This window comes from Osmerus eperlanus, chromosome 17 (assembly GCF_963692335.1).
Source record: "Osmerus eperlanus chromosome 17, fOsmEpe2.1, whole genome shotgun sequence".
In the NCBI taxonomy this organism is placed as follows: Eukaryota; Metazoa; Chordata; class Actinopteri; order Osmeriformes; family Osmeridae; genus Osmerus; species Osmerus eperlanus.
In genome coordinates this window covers 12,832,955-12,856,740 of record NC_085034.1, presented here as the reverse complement: position 1 = coordinate 12,856,740, position 23,786 = coordinate 12,832,955, and the positions used below count along the sequence as shown (strand labels likewise).

The 23,786-nt window shown below is 47.1% G+C and overlaps 2 protein-coding genes across 4 annotated transcripts in view; one reads left to right on the top strand and one right to left on the bottom strand.

Annotated features, from left to right (window-relative positions):
* cog5 (component of oligomeric golgi complex 5) overlaps nt 1-20,618 on the top strand; it is a 114,608-nt gene extending 93,990 nt beyond the window's left edge. Inside the window, exons 12-22 of one of the 3 annotated variants that reach the window (XM_062482850.1) lie at nt 909-1,113; nt 4,696-4,857; nt 9,573-9,672; nt 11,680-11,790; nt 13,583-13,645; nt 15,212-15,315; nt 18,291-18,525; nt 19,007-19,083; nt 19,344-19,470; nt 19,592-19,671; nt 19,983-20,618. In XM_062482850.1, coding sequence (XP_062338834.1) covers nt 909-1,113; nt 4,696-4,857; nt 9,573-9,672; nt 11,680-11,790; nt 13,583-13,645; nt 15,212-15,315; nt 18,291-18,525; nt 19,007-19,083; nt 19,344-19,470; nt 19,592-19,671; nt 19,983-20,109 — 1,391 coding nt within the window. In that variant the 3' untranslated portion in view covers nt 20,110-20,618. Of the gene's footprint in view, nt 1-908; nt 1,159-4,695; nt 4,858-9,572; nt 9,673-11,679; nt 11,791-13,582; nt 13,646-15,211; nt 15,316-18,290; nt 18,526-19,006; nt 19,084-19,343; nt 19,471-19,591; nt 19,672-19,982 lie in introns of those variants that run through there. The other 2 variants (XM_062482849.1, XR_009932530.1) reach the window with 2 other exon arrangements.
* Nucleotides 20,619-20,787: 169 nt separating this feature from the next.
* ndufa5 (NADH:ubiquinone oxidoreductase subunit A5) lies at nt 20,788-23,775 on the bottom strand. The gene is made up of 5 exons (XM_062482885.1): nt 23,671-23,775; nt 21,787-21,831; nt 21,554-21,670; nt 21,130-21,195; nt 20,788-21,001 (listed from the first exon to the last, which is right to left on the bottom strand). The coding sequence occupies exons 1-5, from the start codon at nt 23,689-23,691 to the stop codon at nt 20,900-20,902; spliced, it is 351 nt and encodes a 116-aa protein (XP_062338869.1). The 5' UTR covers nt 23,692-23,775; the 3' UTR covers nt 20,788-20,899.
* Nucleotides 23,776-23,786: the final 11 nt, after the last annotated feature.

The following is a 23,786-nucleotide window of genomic DNA, read 5'->3' as shown; positions in this document are numbered from 1 at the left end:
AGACAGAAGCAGTCGCTCCATCTATTATTCATCTGTCGTGTCTCGGCTGGCCCTCCCCTCAGCTTGCCCTCTGCTCACTTCATGCCTGCCTTCCTTCCTTCGTTCCTTCCTCTGTCAGTCTACCTGTCTGTCTGCCTCTATGCCTATCTGTCAGCCTTGAGAGATAGTGTGTGTGTGTGAGCATGCATGCATATGTGTGTGTTTCAGCCCCCCCCCCACGACTTCCACCTCCCCACAGACATGATCATGTCTGCTGGCATCAGCCCTCATAAAGTGGCCATGCTGGGTGCATACAAATGTGGAAAATAGCATAAAGAAAAAACCCACTCGATTTGGCAACAATCTGCATATTAGCCCTAACAAGCATTTAATCACTTGCAAAGCCAGGTTATTATCATACTAATGAGATAGATGCATTTAGATCATTCCATCTGTCCTTCTGTTCCATCGCCCGGGACGGAGGGATAGAACAAAGGCACTGTGTGTGTGTGTGTGTGTCTGGGGGATCGGAGATGACGTTGGAACTGTCCTAGATCACTGAAGTATCAAAGCAGCCGTTTAGTTGAGCATCAAGCAACACACATACACTGAACTATACTGAACAAGTTGACTAGTATGACACCATTATTTTTGGTGTGTTGGCATAGTGATTAATGTCAATAATTCATTTAGAATTACATTTCTAATTTCTCAATCTCTCTCGGTTCCTCCTGGTTTTTACTCTCCCCTTCTCTCTCCCTTTCTTTCAAATACCCATTCTCCTTTTTTTTATATCTCTTCTCTTATTATATTCCCTTCGGTCTCTCTCCCTCACCTCTCCCCATCCCTCTGTCTCCCTCACCTCGCCCCCTCTCCCCATCCCTCTCTCTCCATCACTCCCATCCTCCCCGTCCCCCTGTCCCCCCCAGCCTCGTCCTTCCTGAAGCAGGCCCTAGAGGGAGAGTACCCCAAGCTGCTGCGCCTCTACAACGAGCTGTGGCGCCGCCTGCAGCAGTACAGCTCCGGCCTCCAGGGAGCCCCGGGGGTCTGCTCCGGTCCAGAGACCGCGCTGGAACTGGCTAGCCCTGAGCCAGATGGCCGGGACCTCTTCACCCACGCCAAACAGGACTACAAGTCGGTCTCCTCCAACGATCCACACATAAACTCACACATGCAGAGGTGTTTTTGACTGTACTGCTTGTGGTGAATCATGCTTCTCAAATGCACCAATGCTCATCTTTTTGCAGGTTGTCTCCGTACGGCAGACTTTGAAGCACATACACGCGCGCACACACACATACACCCAGTCGTCTTTACCTTAGCTAACCCATTTGCAGTCTGTGTACGGCGATAAAACAAGAGCTGAGATAAATCATACATGCATGTACGCACACACATGCGCACACATACACAGACAGTACATGCACACACAATTAAACAGGAGTAGTAATGAATGTCAATCAGATTGTACATGTTGTGTGTTTTCCGCTCCATCTCCCACACGTCTGCACTAAAGCTCTCTGAAGTGTCTAGCATTGCTGGCAACCCGTAATTAAAAACCCATTTACACACAGACAGACACACACACACACACATACTGCATGTCTCTGCACGCATACTGGCATTTACACACACACACACACGCAGATCCATTTACACACTGATATTTATACACACACACACCAGGTCTATACACACACGTACACTGACATTTACACACACAATAAGCATACACAAACACACACAGAGATGTATACACGCTGAGTGATGTTCACACTCAGATCTACATACGAACAATGACTGCATTAGTCCGTCATTGTTATTTTTAAACACCATAGAACTAACTGTCAGTCTAAATCCACTTGCTGCAGTTTTAAAAGTGTTTGGAAAGAGGGAGAGATTGACCCAAGGGAGAGAGAGAAGGTAAAAAGTAATAGAAAGCGACTCATTGGCAGAGAGGGAGAGAGAGGAAGGATGAAAAACGGAGAGAAAGAGAGTGACTTATGGATGGAGGGTAGAAAGAGGCGTGGAAAGAGAGAGGATGTAAGATGAAGGGAAGGACAGAAAAATAGGTGTGTGTTAGAAGTCTTACAGCAAAGAGCGAGAGAGCATAGAAGAGAATATTCTGAGGAGAGAGACTGTAAAGGCAAGGAATATATGTGTTGACAGGCCCGCCCATAGAAATTGCTGGACCCCTGAGAAGGTCCCGTGAATGGGCCCACCCCAAATAGGGCTTTACTTATATTAACGCATGCGTGTGTGCTCTCTCTGTCCTACATAAAACATTATGTTAACCGAGAGAGACTTACTCAGTGATGAGCAAGCCCAAACAAAATCTACGGATTATTTTCACATTTTCTGCGGTTATTCAGACTGAAAATCTGCGGAATTCCACTAGCCTTCCTGTTCTTATGTCGGAGCGACCGAAGATGTTCCACCAGCAACAGTTTGACGCCGAATATATTTGATTGAATGTTGACAGACTTTGCAAAAAAGTATTGATCCATCCTCATAAAGATCGCCTGAAAACTCCCTGGCCCTGTATATTGCCGTAATTTTGGTTGATAAGTGTTTCCGTGTCAAGTATCTTCAGGGCTGAATCTTGGGATGTTTGGATAACGTTTTAATATTGGCTACAGTAGCTTGTCCAACGTGAACGTTACTGTATCAGTTTATGGGTTGACAGACTTCCTTCGATTGCTATCACAGACCTACCTACACTGGTGGCAATGGGCTCTGTTTACAGGTAAAATATTTTGAAAGATTATAGACGTAATATGAGTTGACAAGTTTATTTAAATTTGCCTCAGACCAATGCATTCTATTTGAAATTCTGCGCTCGCAAAATATTTTGGATGAACATGATTATTGCTGGCACCGCGGCTGGGCCCCAGAAAGCTTTCCCCCCTTATGGGCGGGCCTGCGTGTGGAGGGAAACTACACAGAGAGACTGACGGACAGCTGAAGAAGGAGAAAGGCAAAGGGAGGGAGTGAGAAAGAGAGAGACCGAGAGAGAAGGGGAGAGAAAAGGAAAAGATGGAGAAGGAGAGAGAAAGGAAAATAGAATAAGGGTTGGAGTGGCACTCTAGTGAGGGAGATAGAAATGGTGAGTGATGAACTCTTGTCTGAACGCATCGCTGATGAGTATGGGAGGCGACGGGGGAAATGGGCTCGCTGGTCGACAGTGTCAGTCACTAACAGCTCCAGCCTAACGTGAGTCACTATTCATTAGCCTGGAGGAGCTAGGGGCTCCAGGCCTGGGGGGGAGGGGGGCCTGGCGTCCCAGAGCCTCCCAGAGGAGGAGCCCCGGGGCCTGGGTATTCTGGCTCCGGTGCCTGCCTGGCTGGTTATCTTCCCAAGCACACACACATACACGCGCTCAGGCTGTGTTGATTGAGGCTGAGTACACTGGAGCCACTGGGATATGAGCAGAGCATCTCCATCTTTCTGTTAGGGTTCTGTCTCTTTTTCGCTCTTTCTCACTCCCTTTATTTCTCTTTCCACTCTCTCTCTTCCTCATAAATGTCCTTGTTGTATTATCTCCATATCTCTCTCTGCCAGACCTACTCTGTCCTTCTCTATCTCTTCCCTTTCATCACTGCACCTCTGTACTTCCTCCCACAGCCCTCTCCCTCCGTTTCTTTCGCTCTCTCCCTCCATCTCCAGGCCGTCATGTCGTGCAGTTTCTGGCACTTGTCTCAGAGTAGTTAACCTTGTAATTATAGAGGGTGCCAAATACCTACTCCAATGTGGGAGGCTGTGCGTGTGTGTGTTCTACTGATAATATGTTAGGGGAAAGGGATGTAGAGGAGGAGATAAAGGTTGCACGAAGCGCTAGATGGAAGGAAGATGTGTGTGTGAGTGTGTGGGGGTGGTAGGAAGGAAGGGAGGAATGAAGGGAAGGGAAGGAAGGAAGGAAGGAAGGGAAGGAAGGAAGGAAGGAAGGAAGGAAGGAAGGAAGGAAGGAAGGAAGGAAGGAAGGAAGGGAGGGAGGGAGGGAGGGAGATGCACAGATGGAGGGTGGGAGGGGTGCCAGATTAGCAACGGTAGAGGATGAGGGAATGGAGTGATGCAGGGAGGGAAAGGAAGGCATGATAGAGGGATGAGAAGAGAGTGAAGGAGACAGAGCGAGGGTGAGGACATGAGGACAGCCAACCTTCCTGCTCCCTCTCTCTGCGTAGTCGTGAACCTCAGGTTTATGTTCCTGGATTTCCGTGTGTGTGCCTGTTACGTGTATACGGTACTCTGTGTGTGAGATCAGTGTGTGTCTAAATTGTCTCGCACTGTTCCGAGACTCCTTCCTCTTCTCCTCGTCTTCCTTCCATCCTTCCATCACCAGAGACACATCTATCAATACCCCTCCTAGTTGCAGCAACCAGGAAGAAAGGCTTCACAGCATCACCTCCCCCTGTGATGAAATGATTATGAAAGATGGAGAGACGAACGACAGCTAGATTGAGAAAAGCAGACATGCAGCCCAGGGAGCCCTAACCTACATGGGGGCGCTGTTACCTTTTTCTTGTCAACGTGTGTGTGTGGAAGCACACCAATTTCACACCATGTTGAAATTGAAGGAGGGGATGTAAAGGAATGAGGAAAAACGTAATAAATTAGAAATGTAGCAGTTGGAGCTAAGGATTTGAAATGCCTTCTTGTGTGTGTGTGTGTGTGTGTGTATATATGTGCATGTGTTTGTGTATGTGTGTGTGTGCGCAGCCCAGAGAAGGCGTTGAAGGACTCCCTACAGCCTTATGAGGCAGCCTACCTCTCCAAGTCCCTTTCCCGCCTGTTTGACCCCATTAACCTGGTGTTCCCCATGGGGGGCCGCAACCCTCCCTCCAACGACGAGCTGGACAGCATCATCAAGACTGTCAGCAGGTGCCTGTCTGCGCGCACACACACACCTACAGGTTAACACACACGTACAGGTTAACACACACACACATACAGGTTAACACACACACATACAGGTTAACACACACACCTACAGGTTAACACACGTACAGGTTAACACACACTGGTACAGGTTAACACACGCACACAATTTAACACACACACGTACAGGTTAACACACAGACACAAATAGGTTGTGTACACGCAAGCATACTCATGTTAACAAACACACACATGCATTAACAAACACACACACACAAGCATACTCACATTAACAAATGTGCATGCGCATACTCATTTTAATAAATATAGGCCTACAGACACAAAAGTATACTCACACTGACAAACATGCACACACCCAAGCATACTCACATTACAGTTTTTCACAGTTGCTAAAACACATTTCTTGAAACTGTCACCCATTTTCTCTAAACTGTAAATCCATCCATCCATCATCTTCCGCTTGTCCGGGGGTCGGGTCGCGGGGGCAGCAACCTAAGCAGGGAGGCCCAGACTCTCCTCTCCCCGGCCACTTCCACCAGCTCTTCCTGGGGGACCCCGAGGTGTTCCCAGGCCAGCCGAGAGACATAGTCCCTCCAGCGTGTCCTGGGTCTTCCCCGGGGCCTCTTCCCAGTGGGACGTGCCCAGAACACCTCACCAGGGAGGCGTCCAGGAGGCATCCTTATCAGATGTCCGAGCCACCTCACCTGGCCCCTCTCGACGCGGAGGAGCAGCGGTTCTACTCTGAGCCCCTCCCGGATGACCGAGCTTCTCACCCTATCTCTAAGGGAGAGCCCGGACACCGTGCGGAGAAAACTCATTTTGTCCGCTTGTATTCGCGATCTCGTTCTTTCGGTCACTACCCACAGTTCGTGACCATAGGTGAGGGTAGGAACGTAGATCGACTGGTAAATAGAGAGCTTCGCCTTTCGACTCAGCTCCTTCTTCACCATGACGGACCGATGCAGAGCCCGCATCACTGCGGACGCCGCACCGATCCGCCTGTCGATCTCGCGCTCCATCCTTCCCTCACTCGTGAATAAGACCCCGAGATACTTGAACTCCTCCGCTTGGGACAAGATCTCCTCCCCGACCCGGAGATTGCACTCCACCTTTTTCCGGTCGATAACCATGGCCTCAGATTTGGAGGTGCTGATTCCCATCCCAGCCGCTTCGCATTCGGTTGCGAACCGCTCCAGTGAGAGCTGGAGGTCACGGCCCGATGAAACCAACAGGACCACATCATCAGCAAAAAGCAGCGACTCGATCCTGAGGTCACCAAACCGGACCCCCTCAACGCTCTGGCTGCGCCTAGAAATTCTGTCCATATAAGTTATGAACAGAATCGGTGACAAAGGGCAGCCCTGGCGGAGTCCAACCCTCACCGGGAACAAGTTCGACTTACTACCGGCAATGCGGACCAAACTCTGGCACCGGTCGTACAGGGACCGAACAGCCCCAATCAGGGAGTCCGGTACCCCGTACTCCCGGAGCACCCCCCACATGAGCCCCCGGGGGACACGGTCGAACGCCTTTTCCAAATCCACAAAACATGTGTAGACTGGTTGGGCGAACTCCCATGCACCCTCCAGAACCCTGCCGAGGGTATAGAGCTGGTCCACAGTTCCACGGCCAGGACGAAAACCACATTGCTCCTCCTGAATCCGAGGTTCGACAATCCGACGGATCCTCCTCTCCAGCACCCCTGAATAGACTTTCCCAGGGAGGCTGAGGAGTGTGATCCCCCTAAAGTTGGAGCACACCCTCCGGTCCCCCTTTTTAAAGAGGGGGACCGGAGTGCCTCTGGACTGGCAGACCACCCCGGTCTGCCAGTCCAGAGGTCCACTGTCCCCGATGTCCACGTGATGTTGCAGAGTCGTGTCAACCAAGACAGCCCTACAACATCCAGAGCCTTAAGGAACTCCGGGCGGACCTCATCCACCCCAGGGGCCTTGCCACCGCGGAGCTTTTCAACCACCTCGGCGACCTCAGCCCCAGAGATAGAAGGGCCCCCCCCCAATGTCCCCAGACTCTGCCTCCACGTCGGAACGCGTGTTGGTGGGATTAAGGAGGTCTTCAAAGTATTCCTTCCACTGATCCAGGACGTCCCCCATCGAGGTCAGCAGCGCACCATCCCCACCATATACAGCGTTGACAGTGCACTGCTTCCCCCTCCTGAGTCGCCGGATGGTGGTCCAGAACCTTTTCGAAGCCGTTCGGAAGTCATTCTCCATGGCCTCGCCGAACTCCTCCCACGCCCGAGTTTTTGCCTCCGCGACCGCCAAAGCCGCATTCCGCTTGGCCTGCCGGTACACATCAGCTGCCTCTGGAGTCCTACCAGCCAACAAAGTCAGATAGGCCTCCTTCTTCAGCTTGACGGCTTCCCTCACCTCCGGCGTCCACCACCGGGTCCGAGGGTTGCCGCCGCGACATGCACCGACCGCCTTGCGTCTGCAGCTCCGGTCAGCCGCCTCAACAATGGAGGCCCGGAACATGGCCCATTCGGACTCAATGTCCCCGGCCTCCCCCGAGACATGATCGAAGCTTTCCCGGAGGTGGGAGTTGAAGCTCCTTCTGACAGGGGATTCTGCCAGCCGTTCCCAGCAGACCCTCACATTACGTTTGGGCCTGCCAGGCCTGACCGGCGTCTTCCCCCACCATCGTAGCCAACTCACCACCAGGTGGTGATCAGTTGACAGCTCCGTCCCTCTCCTCACCCGAGTGTCCAAGACATTCGGCCTCAGATCCGACGACACGACTACAAAGTCTATCATCGAACTGAGACCTCGGGTGTCCTGGTGCCAAGTGCACATATGGACACCCTTATGCTTGAACTTGGTGTTCGTTATGGACAAGCCGTGTCTAGCACAGAAGTCCAACAACAAAACACCGCTCGGGTTCGGATTGGGGGGATTGGGCCGTTCCTCCAAATCACGCCCCTACAGGTCTCACTGTCATTGCCCACATGAGCATTGAAGTCCCCCAGGAGGACGAGGGAATCTCCGGGAGGAGCGCTTTCCAGCACCCCTCCCAGAGACTCCAAAAAGGGTGGGTACTCTGCACTGCCATTTGGTGCATAAGCACAAACAACAGTGAGGACCCGTCCCCCCACCCGAAGGCGGAGGGAGGCTACCCTCTCGTCCACCGGGGTGAACCCCAACGTACAGGCGCCGAACCGAGGGGAAACAAGTATTCCCACCCCAGCTCGACGCCTCTCACCGAGGGCAACTCCAGAGTGGAAGAGAGTCCAGCCCCTCTCAAGGAGACTGGTTCCGGAGCCGATGCTGTGCGTCGAGGCGAGGCCGACTATATCTAGCCGGAACCTCTTTACCTCGCGCACCAGCTCCGGCTCCTTTCCCGCCAGCGAGGTGACGTTCCACGACCCTAGAGCTAGCTTCTGCAGCCGAGGATCGGACCGCCAAGGCCCCCGCCTTCGGCCGCCGCCCGTCTCGCACTGCACCCGACCCCCATGACCCCTCCTGCGGATGGTGAGCCCACTGGAAGGGGGTCCCACGTTGTCTCTTCGGGCTGTGCCCGACCGGGCCCCATGGGAAAAGGCCCGGCCACCAGGCGCTCGCCATCGAGCCCCACCCCCGGGCCTGGCTCCAGGGGGGGGCCCCGGTGACCCGCTTCCGGGCAGGGGCAACTGAGAACCATTGTTCGTTTTCTTCATGGTAGTTTTTTGAGCCACGCTTTGTCTGATCCTTCGCCTGGAACCTGTTTGCCTTGGGTGACCCTACCAGGGGCATAAAGCCCCCGACAACATAGCTTCCAGGATCATTAGGACACGCAAACCCCTCCACCGCGGTAAGGTGGTGACTCAAGGAGGGGCAAAACTGTAAATACAAAACCAAATCTTCCAAACTACATTTCCAAAACCCTGACTCTTCTGGCAAAATCAAACACTCACCCCTAAACCATTTAACCTTTTGCTCAAAATCAAACAGTGCTTTCAGATCATAAACACAGAAAATCGATATAGACACAAAAAAGAGAACACAGCATCCAGGGCATGTACAGTAGTTACACTAGTAGTTAAAATATGTTCATTGTACATACTGCAGTAAACGCATTTTGCAATAAAGAAAGTATAACAATCACAACTTACTGTAGTACTGTGAATAAATTGCACACTGTAAGTCATACAGTATTGCATGTCTTTTTATGCATTTAATTTCCATGAAAATACAGTAGTCCAACTGCAAAAGCCCAAAGAACAAAGCAAACTCTAAATGAAAAGCATTTTACAATAAACTCAAATGTTGTGCAACTGCAAAGTCAATGTGACATTTACGGTGTTCTGCCTCAGCATCACGTCTTTGTACTGGGACCGGCCAGAGGATTACATCATTAGAAACAAGTGTGAACAATTTTGAGTCATTGTGTTTTAAAGATGACAACAGTGTTGTAGTTGTTTGTACTGTTTGCCACCTGTGTTTACCATTTTGCAAAACAAGTACATCACAGTGCAAAATGTTTTTTGTGAGTGAGAATGTGTTTAGAGTTTTGCCAAATGAGTGACTGATTCGACAAATGGGTGTAGGCCACTGAACATTTGATTCAGAGAATGGGGTTTTAGTGTTTTAGCACAAACTGTAACCCACACAAGCATGTTCCTACCCACCGCACACACACAGGCTGACGGGTAGGTGAGGAGGGTGATGTGTATTGATGACAGCGTGTTCCGTTGTGTTCGTCAGCGAGCTCAACGTGGCGGCGGTGGATCCCAGCCTCAGTCTGGCCGTGGCCAAGAACGCTGCCAAGACCGTCCAGCTCTTCTGTGTCAAGTCCGAACAGCTGGTGAGTGTGTCAGGCCATTTGACATGCGCGTGTGTGTGTTCTGTGTGCTACCCGTGCCATCTGTCTGTGAGCCTGCGGTATGGTATCTGTGTGTTTTGTTAGTTTGTGTGTGTGTGTCTAAATGTATGTGTTTTTTGTTCATCTGTCCTGTGTGTGTGTGTGTGTGTGTGTGTGTGTGTGCGTGTGTATGTGTGTGTGGTGTTTATTAATATGACTTGATAGTGTGTGTCGTGTTTATTGATCTGTTGATAGTGTGTGTTTGAGAAAGTTAAAAGTCACAGTTAGGTCCTAGGTGACGCTCTGATTTGTTTTTTTCTCTCGGGGTGTGCCATGTCTCGGTCCCTCGCTCTGCATCAGCCCGCTCCTCCATCCTTTACTTCTGGAGATAATGGCTGCCCTGACAGGCATCGAGCGCCTTCCCAACGCCGCCGCTCGTCATAATCAGCCATTGATTGGCTCCCCCTGGTCTCTCTCATGCCTGATTGTGGACAAATGGCTTCTACTCGGCCACTCTGAGATCGATCAGTCAGACCTGGGTTGGTTGTCTCTCAGGGTCCTGGTTGACAGTGGCCCCTGATAATCCGAAATAAATTTGGTGTAATTTTAAAACACGAAATTTCATATTGTTTAATATATAAACGCTGTAGTCTGAATCATTTCATCTGCGCTGTATGGTCTGTGACCCTCCAATCAATGCGTTGCGGCTGCGGCGGCGACACCAATCAGGATCCACGAAGTACACACATACACGTTGTGGATTAGTCTACCTGTTCGGAAAGGATTAATTAGCCATGGATATCAGGCGATTCTTGAAGAGACCATCGAGTGCTCCCACTCCCAAAGATGCCGGCAAAAGGCCTCAAGTACAGAGTGATCAATTCACGTTTGTAAACGTTGTTTTGGTTTGCACAACATCGCATTAAGACAGGGACAAACGGCTAGCCTACTATTATTAACGTTCTTATAAATACGATGATGCAGATACAAGCCAACCTTACCGGTTCCATCCAAATAGGCCTAATGAAACGTAAAAATGATTAAATAAACAGGGTTCTCAAGCCTCTGTAAAGGGGATGAAATGCGTGTCTCACGGTCAATGCGGGGGGGTTGACATTTACATTTTACATTTAGTCATTCTCCCCGAGGCAAGTAGGGTGAAGTGACTTGCCCAAGGACACAACGTAATTTTGCACGGCCGGGAATCGAACTGGCAACCTTCAGATTACTAGCCCGCTTCCCTAACCGCTCAGCCACCTGACCCTGTAAATAAATAAATAATGAAATTCATAGTTTAGCCACCTCTATTTTTACCACTACACCACTGCATGCAGGGTCTCCTCACACCTTGACGACATTTGAGGGTGAGGGTGTGTGTGTGGCAAGCGTGTGTGTGCATGTGTATCTGTATGAATGTGTGTGTGTGTGTGTGTGTGTGCATGTGTATCTGTATGTATGAATGTGTGTGTGTATGTGTATGTGTGTGTGCATGTGTATCTGTATGTATGAATGTGTGTGTATATGCGTGTGTGTGTGTGCATGTGTATCTGTATGTATTAGTGTGTGTGTGTATCTGTATGTATGCATGAGTGAGTGTGTGTGTGTATCTGTATGTATGTGTAAGTGTGTGTGTGTGTGTATCTGTGTGTACCTCTCCCCAGCAGGCCTGCCGGCAACAGTAGTTGCCTCGGCAGCAGGGGCCCGTCCGGTGTGTGTTTCAGGCGTTATGTCTTTGCGAAAGCGACAGGTGGTACTCCTCTACAAGCAGAGAGGATTATGGGAGTACAGTTGAGAGTTTTGACGCAATTTGTTTTGTCTATCCTTCTCTATGTCTCTGTCTGTCTCTTCTCTCTGTCTGCCTCTATTCCTGCCGTCATCTCTCTCTCTCTCTCTCTCTCTCTCTCTCTCTCTCTCTCTCTCTCTCTCTCTCTCTCTCTCTCTCTCTCTCCTCTCTGTCTGCCTGCCTGCCTGCCTCTCTCTTTCCCTCTCTATTTCTCTCTCTCTCTCCAGCTGTGCACTCAAGGAGATGCAAGCCAGGTGATTGGTCCGTTGACAGAGGGCCAGAGGAGGAACGTGGCGGTGGTCAATTCTCTCTACCGCCTGCAGCAGGCCATCAGCAAGGTATAGAACCCATATACACACACATACGCACACACACTCATGCACGTACCCACACACACACACACACACACACACACAGTCCATGCATTTTACACATATATCAACGCTTATTGCTTTATTGCACTATATCAATATTACAGCAGGTGTCAGCCGTAAGTATATTAAATTAATATTGCACGATGTACCCCAGTGTGTTATACAGCAGACTGCATGCATATGACATAACACAGCTCCCGGGGGGCAGTCAGGCTCTAACACTCCTGGGGAGTCAGGTGGCTGAGCGGTTAGGGAATCGGGCTAGTAATCAGAAGGTTACCGGTTTGATTTCTGGCCGTGCCAAATGACGTTGTGTCCGTGGGCAAGGCACTTCACCCCACTTGCCTCGGGGGAATGTCCCTGTACTTACTGTAAGTTGCTCTGGATAAGAGTGTCTGCTAAATGTAAAGCTGTAGAAAACATCCAGGCACATCGCAGGACCACAACCTAGGGGGGTCAAGTTCCACCCTTGACACTGAGCCATCACGTTGACATACACACCTGTGCCTACGTACACCTGCACGCACAAAAGGGAGAGAAGAGATAGATTGGTGGAGTGAGAAAGAGAGAAAGATGGAGGATTAGAGAAAGAGAGATGGTGAGGGGCTGAAAAAGGTGAGAGACGTAAGAAAAAGAGATGGAGGTAAATAGAGGGAGGTGAAAGGAGAAGGGCCGCACCTTCCCAGCCTGTTCCTTTAAATGTATGATGTTCCTCTGCCTCCTCTCCCTCCTACCGCCAGCCTGATTAATAGTGTAATATAACGAGATTACTCTGCAATTAAATATTTAACTGCCAGGTTATCAAACTTTTACCATTTGAAAGCGAAGCCGGCAAGTTATTTTAGGTGGGACCGACGGATTGATGGATGGACAGACTAAATGAGGAGGAGATGTAAGAACCGGATGGATAGGGAGAGAGGAGTGGAGAAGAAGATGGGTTTAGGAAGTAAAGAAAATTAAGATAAATGGAGTGATGGAGGGGGAAACGGGAAGGTAAACAAATTAAAAAGTGGGTTGTCTTTTCTGACTCAATCAGAGTGAAGGTGGGAAGAATGAGTCACTGCACAGCTTTATTTTTTATTAGTTCATGTGTTTATTGAATCACCATTTGTCTCCACAAAGAGACAGCTACTCTGCCTAGCGTACAGATAGAATACAAAAAAACACTTTGTTTCTTTATTTGTGTCTCATTGGTTATGGCGTTTTGAGTCTATTGCGTATGGTGTCGTTTTGTGTCTTTCACTGATGGGTATGATGTTAAGTTTATGCTCACGGATGCTCATGGATTTTGGTGTTTTAAAAACCCATCGACACTGTATGACTATGTTTAGCCTGTGTTCTGCTCCTCTCTCTCACCAACCGTCTCTGGAGGAGGGGATCCCTCTCTGAATTGCTCCTCCCAAGGTTTCTTCCATTTTTTTTTCTCCTGTTGAGAGTTTTTTGGGAGTTTTTCCTTGTCTTCCTTGAGGGTTTAGGTTGGTTGAGGGGCAGTTCTATGGGCATATGTGAAGCCCTCTGTGACATGCTTGCGTGTAAAAAGGGCTATACAAATACATTTGATTTGATTTGATTTGACTCACATTTATGCTTATTTGCATCAAGCAAAATATGTAGTTTGATATGGTGTCTGAATTAGCATTGTGACCAATTAGGCTTGTCCGTAAAAGATTTGAGACTTGGACTTGACAAAAAAAAGTGTGTGACATCTCGAAAACAAAGAAACTAACTGCCCTCTCTCTGAACTCTTGACCCGCAGGTGATCTCTGGATTGGGCTTGTACCCTGTGGCCGCTGAACAGGCTCTCACCGCCTCACTGGAGGTATGACCACACAGAGGACACCCACTGGGAAAAACACACACACATACACACACAGCAAACACACCTCACAGTTTACTTATCTGCACACACTCAGATGAACAGTTTAGGATTACTAATGGCTCTCTACTAATATACTCAAATGGTCTGTGTACAGACACAGAAAACGGTCAATACAGACCAAATAGCACCAAACTGAATGATAACAAACAAATTTATAGGCAATAGGCCAGGTAGACAGGCTCTGTTTCCCAAGTGCAGCACAGCCTCTCTCTGTCTCTAGCAGTGTAGAAGCACCAACCTCTCTGTCTCTAGCAGTGAAGAAACACCAGGCTCTCGCCGTCTCTAGCAGTGAAGAAATGCCAGCCTCTCTCTGTCTCTAGCAGTGGTGAAGAAACACCAGCCTCTCTCTGTCTGTAGCAGTGAAAAAACACCAGCCTATCTCTGTCTCTAGCAGTGAAGAAACACCAGCATCTTTCTGTCTTTAGTAGTAAAGAAACCCCAGCCTTTCTCTGTGTTAGTGGTGAAGAAACACCAGCCTCTCTCAGTATCAGTGGTGAAGTTACACCAGTTTCTCTCTGTGTCAGTGGTGAAGAAACACCAGCCTCTCTCTGTGTCAGTGGTGAAGAAACACCAGCCTCTCTCGAAGAAAATGTATATTCAAAGACAAGTACGCATTCATTCTCCCCATCACACGTTTAAAAACATTTTCCTGTATTTAAGAATCCAAATGGTCCCGAAGACATTTGATATAAAACCATGAATCTTAAATCATATTATGGACAAAGGTAAGTGGTTACTTACAAGAGCTCCAATAAATTACAATATCTAGTCTGGACCTTTCCTACTTAGGACATTGGACATTCTCTAATTGTTTTTTAATACCTCAGTTCTAGCAGACAGAAGATAGATATCCTATACAGAGTGTTTTGACACCTCCAAACATGTCTCAAGTGTTTCCTCTCCATTTATCATCAACCCCTCCACTGCACAAATGCACACACACACACAGAGCTCAATTTAGGGTACATTGTTCACTTTTATTGTGAAAGAGTTTGAAGGAGTTTAGAGAGGTGATCTGATCTGATGGGGTTATCTGCCTCTCACATGGTCTTAGCTGACACACACACACACACACAGTAATGTGACAATTACACACCTTTGTTATCTCTTTTGTTATGGCTGTACAGATACACACACACCTGAGTTGGCCTGTTGAGTCCAGATTGATCTAGCTGGAGATGGATCAGACCGGCGGCACGTACACACTTACACCAGGAGGGTGGAGATACCTCTGACACTCACGTCCGTCTCACCACACACCGCAAATGTCATGTAGACAACCTATCAGCATTCGACTGTAGCAAGCGGTCCGCCCATCACCTGTCTGCTTAGGTTGCCGTGGTAACCGCAGGTCTAAGTATTACCCTCTACATTGACGTGTCTAACGTGTGTACGTGTGTGGGTGTACGTGTGTACATGTGTGTTTGTGGGTGAGTGCGTGCGTGCATGTGCGTGTGTGCGCATGTGCCTTTGTGCATGTGTTTGCGCACGTGTGTGTGTGTGTAGGGGGTGCAGGCTTTGATGACCAGTGCGATGCAGCCCCTCCTTCAGTCGGTCAGCGACTCTGTCGAAGCCATCATCATCACCATGCATCAGGAGGACTTCTCTGGGTTAGTATACACACATACATACATACAGTTAGGTCCATAAATATTTGGACATTGACACCATTTTCATCATTTTGGCTCTGTATACCACCACAATGGATTTGAAATGAAACAACCAAGATGTGCTTTAAGTGCAGACTTTCAGCTTTAATTTCAGGGTATTTACATCCAAATCAGGTGAACGGTGTAGGAATTACAACACATTTTATATGTGCCCTCCCCCCTTTTTAAAGGGACCAAAAATAATTGGACAAACTAACATAATCATAAATCTAATTGTCACTTTTAATACTTGGTTGCAAATCCTTTGCAGTCAATGACAGCCTGAAGTCTGGAACCCATAGACATCACCAGACGCTGGGTTTCGTCCCTGGTGATGCTCTGCCAGGCCTCTACTGCAACTGTCTTCAGTTCCTGCTTGTTCTTGGGGCATTTTCCCTTCAGTTTTGTCTTTAGCAATTGAAATGCATGCTCAATTGGATTTAGGTCAGGTGATTGACTTGGCCATTGCAGAACATTCCACTTCTTTGCCTTAAAAAACTCTTTGGTTGCTTTCGCAGTATGCTTCGGGTCATTGTCCATCTGCACTGTGAAGCGCCGTCCTATGAGTTCTGAAGCATTTGGCTGAATCTGAGCAGATAATATTGCTAGAAACACTTCAGAATTCATCCTACTGCTTTTGTCAGCAGTCACATCATCGATAAATACAAGGGAACCAGTTCCATTGGCAGCCATACATGCCCACGCCATAACACTACCTCCACCATGCTTCACTGATGAGGTGGTATGCTTTGGATCATGAGCAGTTCCTTCCCTTCTCCATACTCTTCTCTTCCCATCATTCTGGTACAAGTTGATCTTGGTCTCATCTGTCCATAGGATGTTGTTCCAGAACTGTACAGGCCCTTTTAGATGTTTTTTGGCAAACTCTAATCTGGTCTTCCTGTTTTTGAGACTCACCAATGGTTTACATCTTGTGGTGAACCCTCTGTATTTACTCTGGTGAAGTCTTCTCTTAATTTTTGACTTTGACACAGATACGCCTACCTCCTGGAGAGTGTTCTTGATCTGGCCAACTGTTGTGAAGGGGTTTTTCTTCACCAGGGAAAGAATTCTTCTGTCATCCACCACAGTTGTTTTCCGTGGTCTTCCGGGTCTTTTGGTGTTGCTGAGCTCACCAGTGCGTTCTTTCTTTTTAAGAATGTACCAAACAGTTGATTTGGCCACACCTAATGTTTTTGCTATCTCTCTGATAGGTTTGTTTTGATTTTTCAGCCTAACGATGGCTTGCTTCACTGATGGTGACAGCTCTTTGGACTTCATATTGAGAGTTGACAGCAACAGATTCCAAACACAAATACCATACTTGAAATGAACTCTAGACCTTTTATCTGCTCCTTGTCAATGAAATAACGAACTCCCATGAGGGAATAACATACACCTGGCCATGGAACAGCTGAGCAGCCAATTGTCCAATTACTTTTGGTCCCTTAAAAAGGGGGGGGCCACATATCAAATGTGTTGTAATTCCTACACCGTTCACCTGATTTGGATGTAAATACCCTGAAATTAAAGCTGAAAGTCTGCACTTAAAGCACATCTTGATTGTTTCATTTCAAATCCATTGTGGTGGTATACAGAGCCAAAATGATGAAAATTGTGTCAATGTCCAAATATTTATGGACCTAACTGTACATACATACATACATACATACATACATACATACATACATACATACACACACACATACAAACACACACACGTACACACACATACACTTTTAACCCTGCAACTATGCATTACAAGAAAGTAAGAGGCAATTCCTTCCAATGACCTGTGGTGCTCCTGACCCAGAAAAACAGAGATGTGCAGTGAGAGGAATGTGAGAGCTCCATAGTCTTCACACTGATACAAGGAAGCTGTTTGTGTGTGCGTGCATGCATGTATGTGAGTGTGCGCGCGCCCCAGACAGGCATCTACTTTTACCTCTGCTTTACATTCACACCACATCTCCCCGCTAACACAAATATGACATTTACAGACACATCCCTAGATTTCCTGTACGTATACTCATACACACAAACACACACACCCTCCATACACCAAACACAAATACACACAGAGTCATAAATAGCATACATGCAAGAGAGTAAAAAGAGCAGAGTGTGTGTGCATGTGCAAATGTGTGTACATTTGGACCTGTGCGTGTGTGTGTTTAAGCAATCTATTCAGGTTTATGTCCAAATGGCCTTTCATGGTCAGATGAACGCAACATTGCTGTGAAGTGGCCTCACCCCTTCCTCCATCACTCCCTATGAAACACACACACAACCTAGGAAACACACACACACACCCTAGCATGCATTGTGGAACTTGTCTCTGGTGACTGAGTACTGTCCTACACACACACACACTCGCTCACTCGGCTTGTTGTCAGACACGTGAGACACCCCAGCACCACTGAGCATAGACAGGGCAGAAGTCATTCTGCATTAGATCCACTCTCAACACAGCGCGCTGTAGTTCCATTGAAGATACTCAATTAGTATCTATCGGGGGTCCCGATGAATCACTGACGCAATGCCATCCCTTTCATTGCACACGTCACAGCTACGGCAACATGGATGGAAGATTTTTCATGTCAAAATTTTAATGATAAATGAAATTCGCAAATGATAAATGAAATGCTCAATTTATGAATGAAATGCTCATGGAGGAAAGTTATATCCAGAACCATAGAAACCCCACCCACTGAGGTTGTTTGACACACCTTAGGTAAAAAGCAATTTGCGTTTCAATTTTCCATTCCTTAAGGTTAGGAGTCCAGTCCGTCATGTGTGTGAACTGTACTAGTCATCTTTAGTCATCTTTTTTTTAGTTCTCCATGGACTGTCTACCTCATGGTATACAAATGGTGAATGCATGACCTTTAGGTTTTGTATGTGCTAACGTGTGTGTGTGCGTGTGTGTTTCCCAGGTCTCTCTCCAGCCAGAGGAACGATGTGCCCTGCTCTTTGTACATGAAGGAGCTGCAGGGTTTTATAGCCAGGGTCATGGCCGACTACTTCCGCCATTTCCTGTGTGTGGACTTCATCTACGACAGTACCGAGTCCATAGCCCGGCGGGCCATCGCCCTGTTCGTCCGCCACGCCAGCCTGCTTCGCCCCCTGGGGGAGGGAGGCAAGATGAGGCTGGCGGCCGACTTTGCTCAGGTGAGTGAGCTTAGGGGATGCGCTTTTCATTGTCTTGTTCTCTCCCTCTATCCGTCACTTTCACTTCATGTCTTTCTTTCTCTATCTCCGTCTCTTTCCCTTCTTGCCTTACTTTCACTCTCTCTCTGTCACTTTCACTTCATGTCTTTCTTTCTATATCTCTGTCTCTTTCCCTTCTTGCCTTACTTTCACTCTCTCTCTGTCTCTTTCACTTCATGTCCTTCTTTCTATATCTCCGTCTCTTTCCCTTCTTGCCTTACTTTCACTCTCTCTCTGTCTCTTTCCCTTCTTGTCTTACTTTCACTCTCTCTCTGTCTCTTTCACTTCCTGTCTTACTTTCACTCTCTCTCTTTTACTTCCTGTCACACTTTCACTCTCTCTTACTTTCTCTCGCTCTTGTTTCATCCCTTACCTATGAACATTACAGTGTGTGTGCGTGTGTACGTGTCTGTGTGTGCGTGTGTGTGTTCATGCTCTGCAGATGGAGATGGCAGTAGCTCCCCTGTGTAGGAGAGTGTCTGAGCTGGGAAGGCCTTATCGCCTGCTGCGCTCCTTCAGGTCAGTAGAGCACTGTGCTTCCCCTCTGTTTATCCCGTCTCACTGGCGTCAGTATCTCCTATATGATCAATTCCCACCCAGGACAACGGCAAAATTGTGAAATTATTATTTATAGGGGTGTGTTTTTTTCTGTGTTTGTGTGTGCTTGACTATGCGTGCACGTGTTTGTACATGTGTCTGTGCGTCTGTGTGTGCTTGTTTCTCTGCGTGTGCATGTTTGTGCGTGCCTGTGTGTGCATGTGTGTGTGTACACTTCACAGGCCTCTGTTGTTCCAGAACAGTGAGCTGATCGCCAGTAGCTCGGCAGTAGGAGATCTGATCCCATACAGCACCCTGCTCCATTTCCTCTTCACCAAGGCTCCCACAGAGCTCAAATCCCCACATCAGGTGCACAAACACATTAGTGCATATACCATTTTTCACACATACTCTTTCTTTATTACACAAGCATGCATACACAACAAACATAAATACCAGGCATATTCATTCACAGTCTGTCTCCTCCCAGAGAGCTGAGTGGTCCATCGCACGCTACTCCCAGTGGCTGGACGATCACCCATCAGAGAGAGACCGCATCACCCTCATCAGGTACCCTAACACTGACCCCTGACCCCATACACTAACCCTCATTAGGAACCCTAACCCGACTCTGACCTTGTGCCATGGACTCCAGCCACTGACACTTCTTCATATAATGTGTGGCTGCCAGAACTAACTACAGGTGAAAGAAAAATCTCTTAAGCACTAAATTGGAGCATAGCATGCATGTCTCATTGCCCAGTTTTGTGTGATGGCGCTTGATTCCCCTCTAGTCGTGGTATGAACAAAGTACAGATCAGTAATTAGCAGGGAAAAGGCAGACGGTAACTGACTGACTAGTCGATCTTACTCTCTCACAGGGGTGCACTTGAGGCCTATGTGCAGTCTGTAAGGGCTCGTCAGGGGAAGGAGTTTGCCCCGGTCTATCCCATAATGCTCCAGCTGCTCCAGAGGGCCACCAGCGGGGCTCAGGAAACCAGGACCTGAGGAAACTACAACTCCCAGCACACACCTCACTTCAGTCTGGCATGAACAGGCAGTGCATTACCAAGGTTAAAGCTGAGAAGTAGCTAACTTTGATAGGGAGAGGGCAGCCCTTGATTTAGAATGCTGAAGGGATAGTTCACTAAAATAATGAACATAAACATTCCTTGATAAGATTATGCCGCTTTATGTCCATTTGTCAGACTAGTTTAGTGTTTGACTGGGTTTGTACACTTAGCTACATTAGTCAAACAATTGAAGGCCATTAATGAGAGCACAAATGAAACAGGCATCCTGTTGTTGTATGGACAAATGACAGATGATTGGTCAGTTTCAACTTCTACACATCTGTAAATTCCATCAAGGATTCTCGAATCTGATCATTTATGGCCACTTCATACATTAGTTTTCCTCTGTTGATCTGTAGTTTAAATTATTTTGGAGAGGTGTGTGGGGTTGCTTTAGTTATGTCTTGTAACAAATACAGTAAATAAAAACATGGGCATAACGTGGTGGGTGTGAGGTGAAAGAGAGGGTGGTGTGATTTTAATGATTAATTAATAAATGATTCCAAAATGGTTTCTCCTTGCGACAATGTGATGTTGGATGTTACCCCATCACACCTTCCATCAGCCACATCACACCTTCCATCAACCACAGCTCACACACTCTTTCAAAAAATCACATTTCAAGAGCTTTTATTATTTGTATATGCTTCATTTTAACTGTGGCATGTGCCTATTACATCAACATTCAATCAATACTATTTAAATCATGTACAGGGGGCCGAGGTTTAGATGGGCCACTTCCACTGATTGGGTGGGGGCTCCTCGATCAAGGGTTCCCATGGTTTCCACTCTGCCATCTTTCTGGACAGAGAGAGCTCAAACTCAGCCTATAGAGGGAGGGGGGGGGGGAGGATGGAGACGCATTTATGAATCTGAAGAGACATTAAAATACACCAATTATTTCCTGTAACACTGAACAAATAAACATGATCGGCTGTAATCAGCAGATCAGTACCTGTGCTATGACCTCCTCTATCTGACCACAGTTAATCTTCTGTTCCAGCTTCTTGACATCCAGCTCCTGAGAATAGACACACATTTCAGAACACTAAGGAGTCAATGCACAATAGCATGTCTGCCATCTTTCACAGAATTGTCTGTCACAAAAAATGTCGCTTGGGGAAAAAATTATCTGCTAAATCCAAGCAGATCAGGATATCATTTAGGACTTTTGCCAAGACAGTTTTTAAGAGACATGACGTAAATGAAACTATGTAAATGTTTTCAATGTTCACTGGTTGAAGACATCTTCGATATCTGAAGTCTCAGCACTCAAAACACAAATGATGTTGGACTGCTTTGAATGGAGGCATGATTATTATTAATTTGTACAGATTATACCGTGATGCATTGACCTGACCATGATCAGGTAAGCCTACCGTCTTGATAAGGTTAAAACGGTGGTTGACAAGCTGCTCTGTGTATTTCCTGTAGGCAGCGTCCTGGGGCATAGTCTGCAGGGAGGCCAGGATTTTGCTGTAGAGGACCCTCAAACGCTGAGAGCTCAAGAAAGAAATAGAAAAAGCATGCAAAATAGAATTTATGTAACCACATGTAAAGGCAGTTGGCACATACTTTTACTGAGACAGCTTGCGACAGTAGGCGTACTCACCTCATGCGGATTATGCGATACCGCCAGGCCCACCAAACCAGTAGTCTGGAAATAAATACATGCACACAATCACTGTTTGTTTGTTGGCTTGCTAGTTCACGCTAATCACGCTGTGATTCTGTGTATCTCAGTGTTCAATGTGCATGTTTTAAGTAAGTGGCATACACTAAGAGTGCCGTAAAGCTTGGGTCTGCACCTTTCAGGTATAGATCACGCATTTGCATACACTGACAGCTGATTGCATGATAGCTAATTGTTGTTGGATAACGACTTAACAAGCAATAGCTACCTTGCTAGCCAGGCCCGTAACGGAAACACATGAGGCCCCCCCGCAGAATAAGCCTGAGAGCCCCCCCCCCCCCCCCCCCCCAACTTTCGATAAATCACCATAGTAACATCAATTAGCACTAACCTGCTCCAGAACAGGCTAACGTAAGTGTAGCTGGATAAGCTTGCCACACCCCCAGAAAATAACATGGCAGCTCCCTTTTTGAGAGACCCAGTTGACCAAGGAGCTATATTTTAGTTCGATTAGCTTTCCATACCAATAGAGTTCTTCGCGATTGCCAAGATCCTTTATTTCACACGGATGAGTTCTTGTTTGAGCGATATCGATTCAGCCGACATGGACTCATTTATTTGAAAGACCTTCTCGGGCCGTACATTGCAAATATCACAAGCCGCAGCAAGCTTTATGCTTTATTATGAGCTTATGCTGCTGTATGTGAATATGTAACGCTATGTTTTACGAAATGTCTTGTCATCTGTTGTGCCCGTGCTTTTTATATGTTTCACTGTGGGAGAGTGGGAAACGTCATATCGATTCCTTTTTATGTCTTGACGTGAAGAAATTGACAATAAAGCTACTTGAAACTTTAACTGTGCTTCAGACTGCATAGCCTTGAGGTTTTTTGCGTCAGGTAGGCTATAGGCTACATTTCTATACAGTATGCGATGCAGAAAACATTGGCAAAGCCGCAGCATGCGTTGTTGTAAGAAAAGTGTACTTGGCGCTTAACCAGCTGATGAATCAATTCATCATATTCCCTGGCCATGTCCCAGTCAATGACATCAAAGAGGGATTTACACATATGCCTACATGCATATACACATATATAGTACATGATATAAGCGCAGTAGCCTACATATATCCTCATAATTGTCTATGAATTCGTATCAATTAGATACTCTTTGGCCTTGTTTTTATCTAGCCTACTTATTCTGAAAGAGTTGAGATCATTATTTTCGCTAGCAAGATCTCATTCGATTATTAATTTCCATTAAGCCTATCCCAGCAGGCACAATTATAGAAATGTGATCTGATTGATTGGGGTAATGAGGCACTTAAGATGAGCCTATACATTTCCCCAAAACTTTCGCATTTAGCTTATCGGCAATTTTTCCCCAAGCTGCTTGTCTTGCTCTGGCAGCGGTGGCGGTGTTTGACTTAGCCATGATAATATGCTTATTGTCTAGAGACTCATTATAATAGTTCTAATAGTTCTAATAATAGTGCTCGAATGGCGAGAATAGCCTATCACCGCTCTCTCTTTGGTCTTTTCCGCCATCATACCGTTAGAAAATCACGGTTTTGGTGATCGACCTTTCCTGCCTTTTGAAGTAGGACGTGCACGTGCAATTTCCCTGATAAGTGCTGTTCTCACTCATCTCGCTAATGTTAACGGGCTAAAGGGACAATTGATTAACTTAGCTTCAACCCTTACGACGAACGGGGCCCAGATGGGCTTACATCTTAGTACATTCTCAATTCTATATTTTTTTAATATAACGATACTAGTACATATTACTCAGTTCAATAATCTAAGTAAATCAACATCAAGACCTTATAAATCTATAAAATCATTAAATGACCTCCAATATTACCTTTTTCAGAATTCCGGCCATGATTACATGCGCAAAGGATTCTGGGTAAAGGAGCTTTCCGGCCAATAAATATGACGCAAGTTTGCAGTTTCAAAATAAAAGCCTCCTCCAGTCAA

Excerpts from the sequence above, each read along its gene's own strand:
- ndufa5 (XM_062482885.1), bottom strand. The coding sequence starts at position 23,691 with ATGGCCGGAATTCTGAAAAAG. Across the intron at positions 21,832-23,670 it reads TGGCCGGAATTCTGAAAAAG|ACTACTGGTTTGGTGGGCCT; the intron begins GTAATATTGGAG and ends ATTTATTTCCAG. Across the intron at positions 21,002-21,129 it reads TAGAGGAGGTCATAGCACAG|GCTGAGTTTGAGCTCTCTCT; the intron begins GTACTGATCTGC and ends CTCCCTCTATAG.